The sequence below is a fragment of the Poromitra crassiceps genome (genome assembly GCF_964638095.1).
Source record: "Poromitra crassiceps genome assembly, chromosome: 13".
NCBI lineage: Eukaryota > Metazoa > Chordata > Actinopteri > Beryciformes > Melamphaidae > Poromitra > Poromitra crassiceps.
Window position 1 is genome coordinate 35,353,866 of NC_139644.1, and position 14,363 is coordinate 35,368,228.

A 14,363-nucleotide genomic window follows, 5' to 3' on the forward strand; every position below is an offset into this window, starting at 1 on the left:
GTCACAAGCACAAATGCATCCTTTAAAACAATAGCGCTTCCCATAGTTGTAAACTCCTTGACGCTCCCTTCAGGTCACAGGTCCAGAATAGGAATGTCTGACTGTATTTCACTTTGTAATTCTCTGCACGCGGTCATACCTGGCTGCCTACCTTTTCTCTTCCAAATGTATACATTTCATCTCAATCTTGCTGGTGAAGTGAGGGAAAAGTGTTGACAAAGTGGAGTCCATGGACCTCCAGGGGTCTTTGAGGGGAACCACAGAAAAATTAGTTTAATTTTGCTATTACTCCACTATCACCTCAGCTATAGTTGTATATTGGCCTAATTATAACAACAGAATCTTCTCAGATGGGATTCTTCCAGAGGTCCTTAAGGAGGTTAAATTCCATCCATAAGTAACATTATGACAGACTGACTATTTTGGTCATGGGTTTCATACACTTTCTGTAATAAGACTTCTAAAATCAAAATCTTATCAGATGGGCAACCCATGGGACAAAATCTTATGAGATGGGGGTTTGTGGTCATGGTGTGAAAAAGTTTGAGAACCACTGTTCTATAGGAAAAAATTGATATAATTCAATGGGGTCTGTGGTTAATTGTGGATTATTACTATCATTACTCTATCATATTACTCGCGCACTCGATTCCTAGGCTCGCCCTGGAGCTGGCCCTGCAGCTCGCATACGCAGATCGGCCGGTACGCAGCCTCGCCCTGGCTGCTCCTTGATGGCATACTGCTGCAAGGGATGCTGGATCACCTGTCCTGGAGCCGGCAACATACAGCTGTCCATGGCTGAAGACGGGGGGTGTGAAGCCAGACTCCCACTTCTTTCAGTGTCTGCCCCTGGGACTTGATTTTGCTCTTATGACATCACTGACGACATCATCAGTGTGACTCTTATGACATCACTAATGTCACAACTGCTTTTATGACATCACTGATGATGTCACAATGCCTCTGACATCACTGATGATGTCACAATTTATGACAACACTGGGACTTTGTGTGCGTCTGTCTCGTGTGATGTCACAATGCCTGATCTGACATCACTGATGATGTCACAATTTATGATATCACTGATGACATCATCAGTGGGATGGGACAGACAGAGCCCTGCTCCAAAACGTTTCATTCATACTGTAAAGAAAACAAAAGTTGAAGTGAACCTCCGCCCTTGCGTTGTTAAATAATTGAACACCTGGTGGCTTGATTTGGATGATCCATGTAGAGAAGGTGGAGCGCCACTGTCCCCTACAGATTGCTGCGATAGTAGTGCAACTATCCGAAACCGTGCTCCGGACAATCCCGAACACCAACGAAGAAGACCCCCCCCCCCTCTCCCCACCCCCACCTTTCCTACCTCCTCCTCCCCTTCACGCCTAATGTTGCTGTGCCTCCAACCCTCCCCCCGTATCAGAGGAGTAGAAACAACAAGCCGCCATTTTGTTTGTGCGGACAGACCGTAAGAAACAGGAGGAGATACCGAGAGAAGGAGCGACTCCGGCAGCACCGATAGCAGGGCAGCCGCTCCGGGAACCGACCGCCGACCGGGGGAAAAGAGTGGCGACAGGCGAGAGACGAAGCGTGTCGATGGACGAGCGAGAAAGCGTTAACCAAAAAGATAAGACGTCAAGGGAGAGGAAAGCGAGTCGGTGATATATATGTTATAAAAAGGAAATACTCTGGAGGAAAAAAAAATCCAAGGAAGCCAGAGGGGTGTTTTGCGGAGCGGAGACGACAGAGGAGAGGCGGAAGAGGGCAATATATTATCACGAAGGAAAACCTGCGAAAGAAAGGCAAAAACATGAACATGAAAAATCATTATGTGCCCATCGCTTTGGAGGAAGGAAAGAGCCCGCATAGACAATTATATAAATAAATTGCTACTGGGCATAAGGGAGAGGTGGAAAGAACAGAAGAAAGACGGGTTTAAAGAGCAGGGAAAATTGCCAGGATAAACGCGAAGGGGGGCATTCTCCATCACAAAGAGTCAATGAAAGGATTTTGTGTGAGCCCAAAATATTTTGGGGGGTGTTAACATTATCTTGCCGTTTCATCCGAGGCTTTCCGCTTCTAAAATAGCCATAATTTCTGAGCGACCCCCGTCTATTTATCACATTTTCGCCCATCGCCGTGTGCTCTTGTTTTTGGTCAGGACCTTTTTTTCTCGCTCTCTTCTTCGCTTGCATGGCCAAGATATCCGTATACGCAGTGAGTGACAGATTTTATTTTTTGCAATATTTATGAAGCGTTTGATTTTCGGAGAAGATTTGCACAGACAACTGGAGGAGGAATCTGTTGAAGCACAGGATAAGTAACCCCATGGATTGTCCTCGCTCTCTCTGCAAAATAAAACTAATTGGATCAATCTAACTGCCCGCTGATTGGCAATTAACTCTTTGATAGTGAACTGAACTATACTGGCAAAGAAAACATTCTGCATCACAATCGATTGGCAACCAATCTGCAGACAAGCAGTGATTTTTTTTTACAAGATTTTCCCTTTTCTTCAACCATTGCCACACTGCATAGGCAGCTCGCGCAAAGGGTTGCAACAATCAAATGTGCAATATGAGTCCGTTATTTTTGACCCAGTGCCTTGCATGGTCAGATGTACACACGAAGTGCACAATTTAGTCGGCATGCACATGCAAAAGAAAACTCACGAGATGCACGAAAATATCCATTTGCAATAGGTTTCCTTTGAACTCTGCAAGTGTGGGACCCCCTGTGTTCATACAGAACTGTATTATGCTATTATTTATTGAGTTGAACAGCCAATGCAAGTCTCTCAATATTGCACTTGAGATTACCGTGCATGCTTTAATTGCATTTTAAAACCACTGTCAGCCACCGTGGGGTGATCACCACACGCAAGTTGACTGCCTTTTGGTTTTTGGTAATGCTAGGAATTGACAGTGAGATTCCCGATCAGGTGGGAGAAAAGATAAACGCTATCGGTGCTCTCATAACTGTTGCATGAGAAGAAGGCCCCCAAAAGTTACCACTGGGGTACGCTTGGCCTGCGTTTTGAGATCGCGTTTATCATTTTCGTGCCCTCACCGGAGCGCTTCAGACCTGAAATACTGGATTTCTCCGCCGTCTATGGCGGGCAAGACTGGTCGTACCATGGAGGACAGGTCTTGGGACAGCTTTTATGTCGCAGAAGAGGCTACATGAGGTGGTCGGAGGCCCGCTCGCTTGTTTTTCGCCGACTCCACCTTCCCACCTCCTCCTGTTCAACTCGGAGAAATCTGTGAAGAAACCAACTCCGGCAGGGGAGGGGGATTGATATCTGCAGAGAGGGGAGAGTGGGAACTCTCAAGGAAAGAGTTCAACATTGCTGTCTTTTCCCCTACCGTCCCCCGAGCGGTGGGGGAGGACTCGAAAACATTTCTTCAACAGGGATAAGGAGACGCAAATAAGGGGGATACGTTTGGCCCTGCGTGGATCCACAGCAATTTTTAATTCGTCAAAAATATGGCCGATAATGTCCTGGAGTCCGGCCCGCCTTCAGCCAAGAGGCCCAAGCTGTCCTCTCCAGCTCTCTCAGTATCTGCCAGTGATGGAAATGGTAAACATATTGCATGCATTGTTTGGTTACACATACAACTTAAATTAGCTACGAGTGAATATGTATTAAACCCTGATCCATCTTCCAGTCTCTACAGAGTTGCACTGCAAGTTACTTGGGTCTGACTCAGTTTCTCTTATAACATGCTTTTACACATACATGTATGCATGCGTTTGGTTATAAAATGATTGGATTGGAAATAGCATTACTACCTGAAAGTATATGCAGTCGTGTTGGCGGCATGGCCAACCTTCCAGGTGTGATGTTTTGATGTGCTAGCCTCAACAGGCTAACTAGCTAGTACTATACTATCCACCGCTAAACAATGGAAGGGTCGAGTCACCCCAGTTTGCTTTAAGTTGGCTGGCTACTTATTGGGGAAGTCATGTATCGAAAGGAGAGGCCACACAACTTAACAGACGCAGTAAATAATCCCTGAACATAGCGATAAAGTACCACATCAATTGTAGCACAAGGTCCTGTTTGAACAGCAGAAAATAACGGGATCCTGACGCGCTAACTAGCTAGGCAGCTAACCGGCTCAGCTGAGTTTGGTAGCCGACTAGCAAAGTCGATCAGTGCTAAACCTTTCTGTGGCCAGACTGGTTTTTCGTGGGCTTTAAGTTCGTCTTTGGGTACAGCAACAATCATGTCGGGTCATACATGTTCGTGTTGGTGTTATTGTTAACATGTGTGAACAGTAGCGTTTTAGCCGAACTGTTGTCGCTAACCAGCTAGCTATTGTTCCAGGCAAGCGGAGCCTCACTTCATCAATGAAGAAGTTGCGCAAAGCATTGTTGTCCAGCAGCCGAGAGAGGGGAGGCGTTGCTACATTCTCACTTTTATCCGTGCGCTACTATGTTGAAAGGAAGGGTCAAAGTCAGCCGCCGTCTCTCTGAAATGTCTCCCCTCACGTCTTTATTGTTGAAAGACTGTTCATTTGTCAACTATGCTATGCTACTACAGAGGAAACCCGTCTCTGCTCTTCCTCCATTGTCTAAATATGGCACACTAGCACTAAGAGATTGCTCTATGTAACTTGAAGACATTTCGATTTGTGAATCCAGTCCCATAATCAGAAACGTATTCATTAGTCCTTACTGAACAGGGGAGCAGTAAACTATTGCATGCCATCCGCTTGTTGCATCCCGAACATACAGAATGATTTCTAATGAGTCTAACCTTATTTATTTTAGGCACTTAGCTGATTCTTATCCCGAGCATGTATAGCATACCTCAAAATTACTAGAGTTGAGGGAATTGTGAAATCTGTCTTGACATGGACATCTGTGAGATGAAATGTTATCCAGGAATGGCTTGCATGTTATCTGTACGCCGATTTAAGTCACACTAACAGTACTGCAACTGTTTGGATGAACGAATGTACCGGTATGTATGAATGAATGAATGTCTGTTTTGTGCTGGGCATTAGTTTCAAAAATGACTTTTATAGGTGTTTCATTTCCTAAGATGTGTGCTGAGGGCTCTGCTGCTACCATCAGCAGCAATATGACTATGTTTTGTATAAAAGAGATATTTTGTGTGTGAGTGAGAGGGGGAGAAAGAAAGACATGGTGATGTAACCATCTGTGTGCTTTAATAACTATGTGAGTTTAAAAAAAGCTTGATGTGAGTGACCGTGCCTTGTCAGTTGACCTGGTGCAACTAGCCACTACTATGAACTAGGGCTGTGTACAGGTCTAACGCAATGCACGATCCATCCACAAATGGCTTGGTTTGTTATGGTTAATAGAAAGAGCCACGAGGAAACTGCATGTGAGGAAGATGTAGTTTCAGTATGTTTTCAGTATAACATGACCCTACTCCCAAAGCGCGTTGCCTCTTAATTTTCTTCCGGTCTGAGTCAATATACAGTAGTGACTTAGTCTGAGGCTTTCCCCCTTACCTTATACTGTAGACTCAGTGCACACACCTGCCCAGTCAGTATTTACCCCTCTGCGGCTTCTCACCCTGACCCTACTGCGTTCACTCTCCATGTTTGGCATCCCATCAAACCACAAGCTGACGCCCAGGAGAGGAGTCTAGGCTGTGAGGGGCAGCTACTGCTGCACTGGCTGTCTGGCTGGCTACCAGCTCCAGATTAGAGGCAGATAGTTGCACAGAGAGCGCCTACTTAGGATCGTTGATAGTTTCTCAAATTCATGTTGGAGGAGCTGGTATTACATTATAATGTCAGTTACATGACTATGCTTTGCGAATTTTAGGTTTGAATTGTTTTTCTTCTGTTTCTTCATGAAATAAATCTTTGTTTTCCTGCTCTTTAAAATTTCCTCTCTCCTTCCCGCCTAGATTTTGGTTCACTCTTCGACCTGGAGCATGACCTCCCAGATGAGCTCATCAACTCGTCAGAGCTGGGGCTGGTCAACGGAGGGGACCTCAGCCAGCTCCATACCAGCCTTGGAGGAGGCATGGGCGGGATGGGTGTGGGAGGAGGCCAGGACGCGGCAGCCAAACACAAACAGCTCTCCGAGCTCCTCCGGGCCGGAGCGCCACCCCAGCAGGGCGGCCCCACACCCAACAGCACAGGAGCCGGGGCGTCCATGGGGATGATGGGGGGCATGAATGTCTCCCCCGGTGGGCCTCAAGGCATGGGACCCCAGGGCCAGCAGCAGCAGGCTGGACTGATGCAGCAGGTGGGGATGGGTGGAGGGGTGGTGGGGCTGAATCGGGCGGCTGCCATGATGGGAGCCCAGAAGGGCAACAGTGGACAGCAGCAGCAAGGCCTGATGGGAGGGCAGGTGATGAACGGCTCGCCCAGGATGGGTTACCCCGGCAATGCAGGCATGGGGAACAGCAATCTGTTGGCGGAGACCCTACAGCAGCAGCAGGGAGGTCAGCAGATGGGACCTGGCGGTCAGGCTGGGATGAGGCCACAGCAACCTGGAGCACTGAACAAGGTCAGCACACATTAGGTAGCAGGACCATGCAAGAGGGGAGCTCCATTCATTGTCAAAAAAAATTGCAAGCTCAGTACCAACTGTTGCAATATTTAACTGAGGCAAAGTAGTTACAGGTGCCCTCCTCAGGGATGCAAACTAGTCACCCTTTTCATCCCAAAATAGGAGGATTTGGGAGTGGTTTTATGTCTGCCCTGGTATCTGTCACCTTTTTCACTCTGCTTTGACTTTGCATCCCTGCCTCCTAAACAAAGTGTGGTTCCTGTGCCATGCTGAACCTCAGGCCTATAAATCCAACTGCACGTAGCAGAAAAGCTTAAATTCAACTGATATTTCTGGGACTTTGTTAAAATTCAGAAAAATAAATTAGTTAAAAGAAATGCGTGTATACATGTATTATGATTCATATCACAATATTTAGCATACACAAAAAGTGCGATAGGATTATCTCCCCCCAGTATCTTGAAGCTCTGATATACACGGACAGTTAGGAGCAGGGACTCATATAAAATGTGCCCTCCCCATCTAAAATCATTTTTGGGAGAATGTCTATTACTGATTTAGTTCCATATTCTATCAATTAAAATATTGAAGCTCGACGTTGTTGCTCAACACCAGTGGGAACGTGCCTGTGATTGGCTTGGGTTTGGACAATCTGAATTCCTCAATTAACTCCTTGGATTTGGGTCTGGCTTCAAAAATATATTCGAAACAATGTTGGTACTAGATCATTCGCAGTCTTGTGCTTTAGTTTTCACGTTTGACCTCGCAAAAAGCTCATCACGCTCAGGTCCGATTCATGTTTGAACAGTATTTTCAGGTTCAAGCTGAGTCAAGCTCGGCGCACGGGACTTCAGACCCAAGTTGAGCTCCAGGCTGAAGTTGATCTATAGCGGTTGCTCATATGGGTGCAGGCAGGAGTGTGGTTATGTGTCAGACTCGCAGGAGAGTCCGCGCTCGCTCTGTGGTCTTGATGGTTAACCTCCCTGGCCGTGGAATACTCCATGTGACTGCTTTGAGTTTGCTCTGAGGTGTAAAAGGCACTACCGCAGAAGGGCCATGTTAGATGGTTTAATTGAGGCATGTATCTGTGACATCATCGAAGAGCAGCGTCAGTGGCCTTGGTGTTACTACTGTGGTTGTGTGGCAACCAACACATGGTCATAGAAGTACCCCCCCCCCCCCCCAAATGTATTCGGACATTAAAATCGTTCATTATCAGTAAGGGGATGGATCTGTCTTCATGTAACGATATGATTATTCATTTCACAGTACGGTACAGTATGTTCAAAACTATCACGGTCAGTGTAGGAATTTAACCAGGGGTAAGGGCAAAAATGCCCCCAAGAAATCTCAGAATCCCCCCCTAAAAACCATGATCCAGGGGCAAACATTGCCCCAAGATTTTGATTTTCTTTTGATTCAATTAATTTAATTTCCATTTTAGATCTCTAACACACACTCAGCAGCACCTACAAGCTGGTTGCCAGAAGATACGCTCACACAAACAGCGCTGTTGTTTACACGAGGCCAGGGGTTCCCAGCCTTTTTTGCCTTGCGACCCCACTTTGACGTTCCAAAAATCTAGGCACCTCTCCAGACATTCACATTTCGGTACAACATTGGTAATATCATCAGTGACATCATCAGGAGTCATGACCCCAAGGTTGGGAACCACTGTAGGCTTTAGCAACATTATGCAGTAATTACTTTTTTAAGTGCCTGCAAAAAAATTTAAATGCCCCCAGTTTTTTGGCAGTGGGGGCAAAAGTTGCCCCCAAAATATTTTTTTAAATTTCCTCTCACGATATACGGTATTTCACAGCATTCACCTGCCCCCCTTTTTAATTAAACGTACCATGGCCCATCGGGAAAAAACAAGTATTTTTTTAAGAAAGAAATTGCTTAATTGAACTGAGGGGCCCTTTACACGAGGACAGTTTCTGGAAGAAACGACACAATAGCGTTTCCTTCACACCTTTTCCTTCACACCTTCTCCCTGTTTACATGAGCGCTGTTGAATTTTTAAAACGCCGTAATGTACATGCCAGGTCGCTAGGTGGCAGTGTGTCACCTTATTCTTTGCCCATACAAGGACGCTTCTGCATGACGTCATTTCGTAATCGTCTTCCCTGTTTTAAACACGGAAGTAGAGTACGCCTACCGCAGTCATTTAAGACTTGCCAAAAAGCTGTTTTCAAGCTTAAAAAACCCCAAACTGTTTTTAAAGTTTTAATATTTTCGGGTGAGAACGTAACATATATGTGACCAGTTTATCAGAATACCGTCTATTGGAAATCTTTAACGAGCAGCGAAGACCGGGAGCGCTGACTGTGCTGACACCGGTTGGACTAGCTATCTGTCAAACCCTACTGTTGTAGCTACTGGCAGTGAGAAAACACTGTCGACGTGCTTTTGTAACTAACGTTAAATGCCGACCGGGTACAGCCATCGGCTCCTCGCAGCAGTAACGTTATGAACATGTAACTGAAGTTGGCCGCAGTGTAGCTTAATTCTGAATGTTGAACGTAATCGCGTGTGTCGCATGTGCAGGCACGTCAACAGTTCCTGAAATGAGCTGCGTCAAAGCGATTACATGAAGCGCTCAGCGGGGAGCGTCGCCAAGAATTCCACTCTGGAGGGTGGTTTCAAAATGTGTCGTTTACTAAGCTCAAATTCGCCGTCGCCATCTAAAAGGGAGGCACTAACGATGAAACAATTCCCCGTCACCATAGGAAATATACCTTAAAACTAATTCAGGTTGGGCTTTTTGCTGCTTTTCCTGGTTTACAAAGGAACGATTGCAGGTTTTCCTCATCATGATGAAACCCAGTGAACTGTGCTACCTTCACTTACAGCTCAGACGCAGGGATGAACAGTTTTCACGAGTTTCTAACGGTCACATAGCAACAGTCAACCAACCGTTTCACATTGTTAGAAATGAAGCATCCTTGGTGGATCGGTACCCTTAAGCTTGATCTTGCATTGCTGCTTTGAAAGCATAATAAAGTGATTCTGATTCTGATTCTAATAGTTTGGTCAGAGGTAATGTTGAAGTAGCTGGTAGTGCTAAATCCCCCAGATGCACCAAGCCGACAGTCGGACGTCGGCCATGTCTGGGCGTCTGTCGCGACCCCCAGGTTGAGATCCACCGCTCTAGACTAGTATTTGTGGTGTGTCCTGCACCGTGGGGCTTGTCTGCAGCGTGGGGCTTGTCTGCAGCGTGGGGCTTGTCGGCGGCTTCGCGTCGGGGTCGCTGGTGAGAGAAATCACTCTGATTGAAAACCCGGATATTTTCACGACGGCGTGCCTTTGGGAAAGTCCCTCGAGCCTCTCGCTCAATGATATCACCGTTAGTGTGGTTTCTCCTTATTTTTCACCTCCGCCTCTTCCTTTCAGCAGAAGAGCAGACAAGGGCTGACAGACGCCAGTGTCATTTGCAACTTTTTAATCAGACATATTCTCGATTTAGAAGTAGCGATATTACGAAACCGTCTAAAGCTTTAGGACATACTCCAGGGAGGCAGCGCGAGGCGGAGCTCCGCAAACCGGGAGCGCACTCCCCGCTCAGCTCGAGGTGTTCATACTCACGGGGAAGTCCCACCTGGCACGTCACGTACGCGTTCCGGCTCCGACGCGGTCGTCGGAGCTGCTCGCGGGCATTTGAATCAACGCGCGTGATCCCACCAGGCACGCGGCGTGCGTATCAGAAGCGGCTCGGCGCCCCGCTCTGCTAAAGATACGCGGCAGTTCTATTTTTCACGGATGACGCCTGGAAGCTGCGTCAAGCTGCACAGAGCAGATCGTTCAGGCCGGAAGTCAGACACAGCAACTGCACGAGAATCCGGTCGATTTTCATAATAAAACACCACCGACTCCTTCTCCTTCCCCCCCTCTGTAGTCTTTCAAGTAGACAAAGAAATGCAAGAGTTCTCCTGCTAACAGGCACTGTATGACAAATAAAGAAATACTTTCAGCCTACATACCAATGGTAGAAGCACAAAAATCAAGGGAAAATGACCAAATCAAAAGCAGGTCAACGACAGACTGTGTTGTTTGTGTTTTGTGCTCTTTACATCCACCCCATTGTACACACAGTATCGCGCGATCTTGCATCGAGCTGCCATGCAGCGCTCTGCTTCTGGAACGTGTGCGGTGGGACATGCCGCCGTGCGGAGGACGGAGCAAAGCCGCGGTGCAGCCAGAACGCTGAGCAGACGGCCGTGGTGGGACCAAGGTGTCAGAGTGCTGCTCAGAGCACCGCTGTTTACATAGTACAGTGAATGGCCCGTGATAAAGTCAATGAAACGCAATTAAAAGTCAATGGAATGCCCTTATGTTCAGTAGACTGCGGTTTCACTCTCAAATGATTGTATCGGCACATGAATAGAATCGCCAATCCTGTTTTTATTGAATGTTAATAGGCCTAGATCTGTCTCAACACAGCACATTACTTGAAATGACTAAAAACTAACAGTTAGAAATCAAAGTTTACCACATGGGTCAAGAAATGTGGTCAAAACATGGCTCAGTGTACTTCATTTCATTTATCTTCCTGTCTCTCCCATGGATCTGTTGCCTCGCTGCAACGCGGAGCAGAGCTGCTAGAAAAATCTGGCGACACGCGTTTACGGCTGCGGTGGCCTCGCCCCCACCTCGATTACGTCATATTGGCCGCACGGCCCTCGCGGTTGGAAGCGCGTGTGGAGTATGTCCCGCCCTTAAAGTGAGCGAAATGGTGATGTTCCATGGATCAGGTCTCACCCAGGTGCAGAACGTACGTGCTAGTTGCCCGTCGTTTGTCGTGTTTGCGGCGTGTTCAAATGCAACTTTTTGGCCCCGACACAGCAGACGTGAGGTGAAGCATCGGTCGGCATCTACTTGCCGCTTGTGCTTTCAAGTGTTTTCGGCGTGTCAGCTCCTTTAGATCATAGCTGATGTCGGCTGACCTGATTTGGGTTTCCTTAAAGTTTGGCTTTAAGATTGCGTTTGAACAGAGGTAAGGAGAAAGTAAGAGGAAATTACATCCCATCTATCTGGTGTTCCCTCAGCAGAAGTGGATCCAATTTAGTGAAGGTACCTTGTTGTCGTTGTTGTTGTTGTTGTTGTTGTCTTCTTCTTTTGAGATGACGGTGTGATTCTACCTTGGGTGCCTGAGTGATGCCCGTTAGATTGCTGCACAAATCGTGCTTTCGCAGAACACGAGAATTCATCACGAGAATTCAGGGATTTATTTTCAGCTGTGTGTGTGTGTGTGTGTGTGTGTGTGTGTGTGTGTGTGTGTGTGTGTGTGTGTGTGTGTGTGTGTGTGGTGGCCTGCAGAAACCCTTTACATATCGCTGCTGCACATTGGTGGCAATGAGCCAAAGAAGGTTGAAAATGAGTTTTGTAGGTATTTTGAGTGATTTGGTGACTTTGATCTCCGTAGTACATCATGGTAGTAGTACATCATGGTAGTAGTACATCATGGTAGTAGTACATCATGGTAGTAGTACGTCATGGTAGTAGTACATCATGGTAGTAGTACGTCATGGCGAATAATTATTTCCATACAACAAAAGGGAAAGTATTTATTTGTATGGTTTGGGTGTAATGCCACTGTAGAAAATGCAATGTTGTGGAATGTTTAAACTTTAAAGGAGGACTTGCCTCCAAAACACTTTTTTTCAGCTTTTAACCAATATATATGACTTTGGGGGTGATGTGTGAAGAATTCTGGTCAAAATTTCCACATTTGACACCAAACTGTTGCCATTTGACCATTTGTATCATTTTTCAGCAGCATACCTGGCATAAGCGCCCTCTAAGGGTGGAACACTGCTTTTTTTTCTTTTCTCAAATGAATGGGAAATTAGGAACACACTGACGTCACAGTGTTCCCAAAGACTATGGGATTTCAAGATAGTTACTCCCCTACCCCCCCTGTACCCTTTCGGCTCCTCACAACTCCAAGCCTATTCCTATTGAAGTTTGCTCTTAAAATACTGAACCAAACGTCGTCAAAGTTGGCACATGTCTTAATTATAGTTAGTTTCCCGCTGAATGTGTCATTACTTTATTAATATCTTACCTGGATAAGCTCTAATTATGTTGTTTATATTATCATTCCGAGTTGGAAGCACTGTCTCCAGCCCAGGCAGGTGGGAGCGGGCGGGAGAGAGTCGTACTGTAAACCTCATGCACTAGCCCCAAGCTCCGGGGGCGCGCGCAGCAGCAGCTGGGCTCTCTCGGACTCGGCCAGAGCAGAGAGAGCACAGTCTGACATTTCCGCGGCTATCAGTCCGACTTGGAAGCACTTTCTCTCGGCCAGTCAAACGGGAGAGTCTGCTCTCTCATGCACCCGCGGGGGCGCGCGCAGCAGCAGCACACAGCAGCAGTGAGAGGCGGGGGCTTTCAACAGTCTGACATTTCAGCAAACAAATCTCGTCGCAGTTTAGCGGACAAATATAACGCTATACTACAACGTGACAAAGCTTCTCTAAACATATCGGCTAATATAATATCATCACTGTGTACAAGCAACGCCAACTTTTCAGGAAATCAAGTCAGCAGATCAGAGTGACTGGCTCTGTCTGTGTGTGTGTGCTCCTCGGGGGGATTTGCATGAGAACAGTCTGTGAGGAGGAGAAGAGCTCTGCCCTGCACTGCCTGCGCCCTGAGAGGAAAAATCAGAGGTGCTGCAACTTTTAACAAGAATCACGAAAAGCCCCAAAACGCAAATTAAAAACGGATTTCATTGCGCGGTTTATCTCTTTAGTTAGACGAGGGAATTACGTGGAGAAATCTCGCATTGTGTTACCCCAGAGCGAGAGGTTTGTCCTATTGTGCGGTGTGCTGCTGTAACGAGCCCACGTCACTTTGCTCTCGTAACGTAGTTTGACACGCTGCCATAGAGATACATGCAGAAAAATAATTAAATTTCTAGTTCGCCACTGAATTACCAAATTGATATAACTTTCAACCAATTTGAGCAAAGCTGTTTCCAAACAGGCCACCAGCGTTGGCTAGTTGTTGATATTTATAAAGATATTGCCCCTCTCAAATAAATTATTTTTGAGGCAGTAGGCAAACTGTAATGGCGTCGATTTCCGAAAAAAAATCTTGACTTGAACACAGCCAAAGAGTCTAGTATAGACAAGAGCATATGTCATTTCTTGTTTTTTTCCATAGGTATTTTCAAATCACTGTTCTGATGCATATCTAGGGGGTAAGTCCTCCTTTAAAGACATTTTTCTCATGTTTGACTTTTAGGCACACCAAAGAATAATCATAACTTTTGATCTGAGAGGGCTATCTCAGTCATTCAAAAGGTCATATATAGGAGAGAGTTTCTCATTTGAAAAAAGTAAAATGTCAAATTCCCACCATGATGTGAAGGGGTTTTGCAGACCGCCCCCCCCACACACACACACACACGCATACATCTCAATATATGGATTTGTTGGAATGATGAGACATAGGCACATATTTCTGTTTAAATTAAGCTCTTATAGCCCCCCCTTTTAAACATGAACACATGTAGCCTACATGAATAAACAAATGAAACGGTGTAAAATAGGCTACATTAATCGCATGAAATAACTGACATCTCCAGCACGATAGGCGTAGCTTACTTCTTCTCAAAAACGAATGGGCCTAAATACATTTAAATAATACATTAATTAATATTGGTTTATTATGTCTCTTTCCCCTCTGACTCACTTCACATTATTGAGCGCAATGTAAACCTATAGTGAAACTAATTCCCCACAGATAACACTGCCCACATACTTCCATGCATCTTTCACGTTCGTATCATGTTAAAACCCTCGCATGGTCTTCGGGTCAGTCTGACCCGTTTTAGAATTTCAACATCAAGGAAAAGT

The 14,363-nt window shown here is 46.0% G+C and overlaps 1 protein-coding gene across 1 annotated transcript in view; it reads left to right on the forward strand.

Annotated features, from left to right (window-relative positions):
* The first annotated feature begins 3,354 nt into the window (after positions 1-3,354).
* ep300b (EP300 lysine acetyltransferase b) overlaps positions 3,355-14,363 on the forward strand; it is a 54,144-nt gene continuing 43,135 nt past the window's right edge. Inside the window, exons 1-2 of the mRNA XM_083649603.1 lie at positions 3,355-3,580; positions 5,891-6,498. Coding sequence (XP_083505729.1) covers positions 3,487-3,580; positions 5,891-6,498 — 702 coding nt within the window. The 5' untranslated portion in view covers positions 3,355-3,486. The remainder of the gene's footprint in view (positions 3,581-5,890; positions 6,499-14,363) is intronic.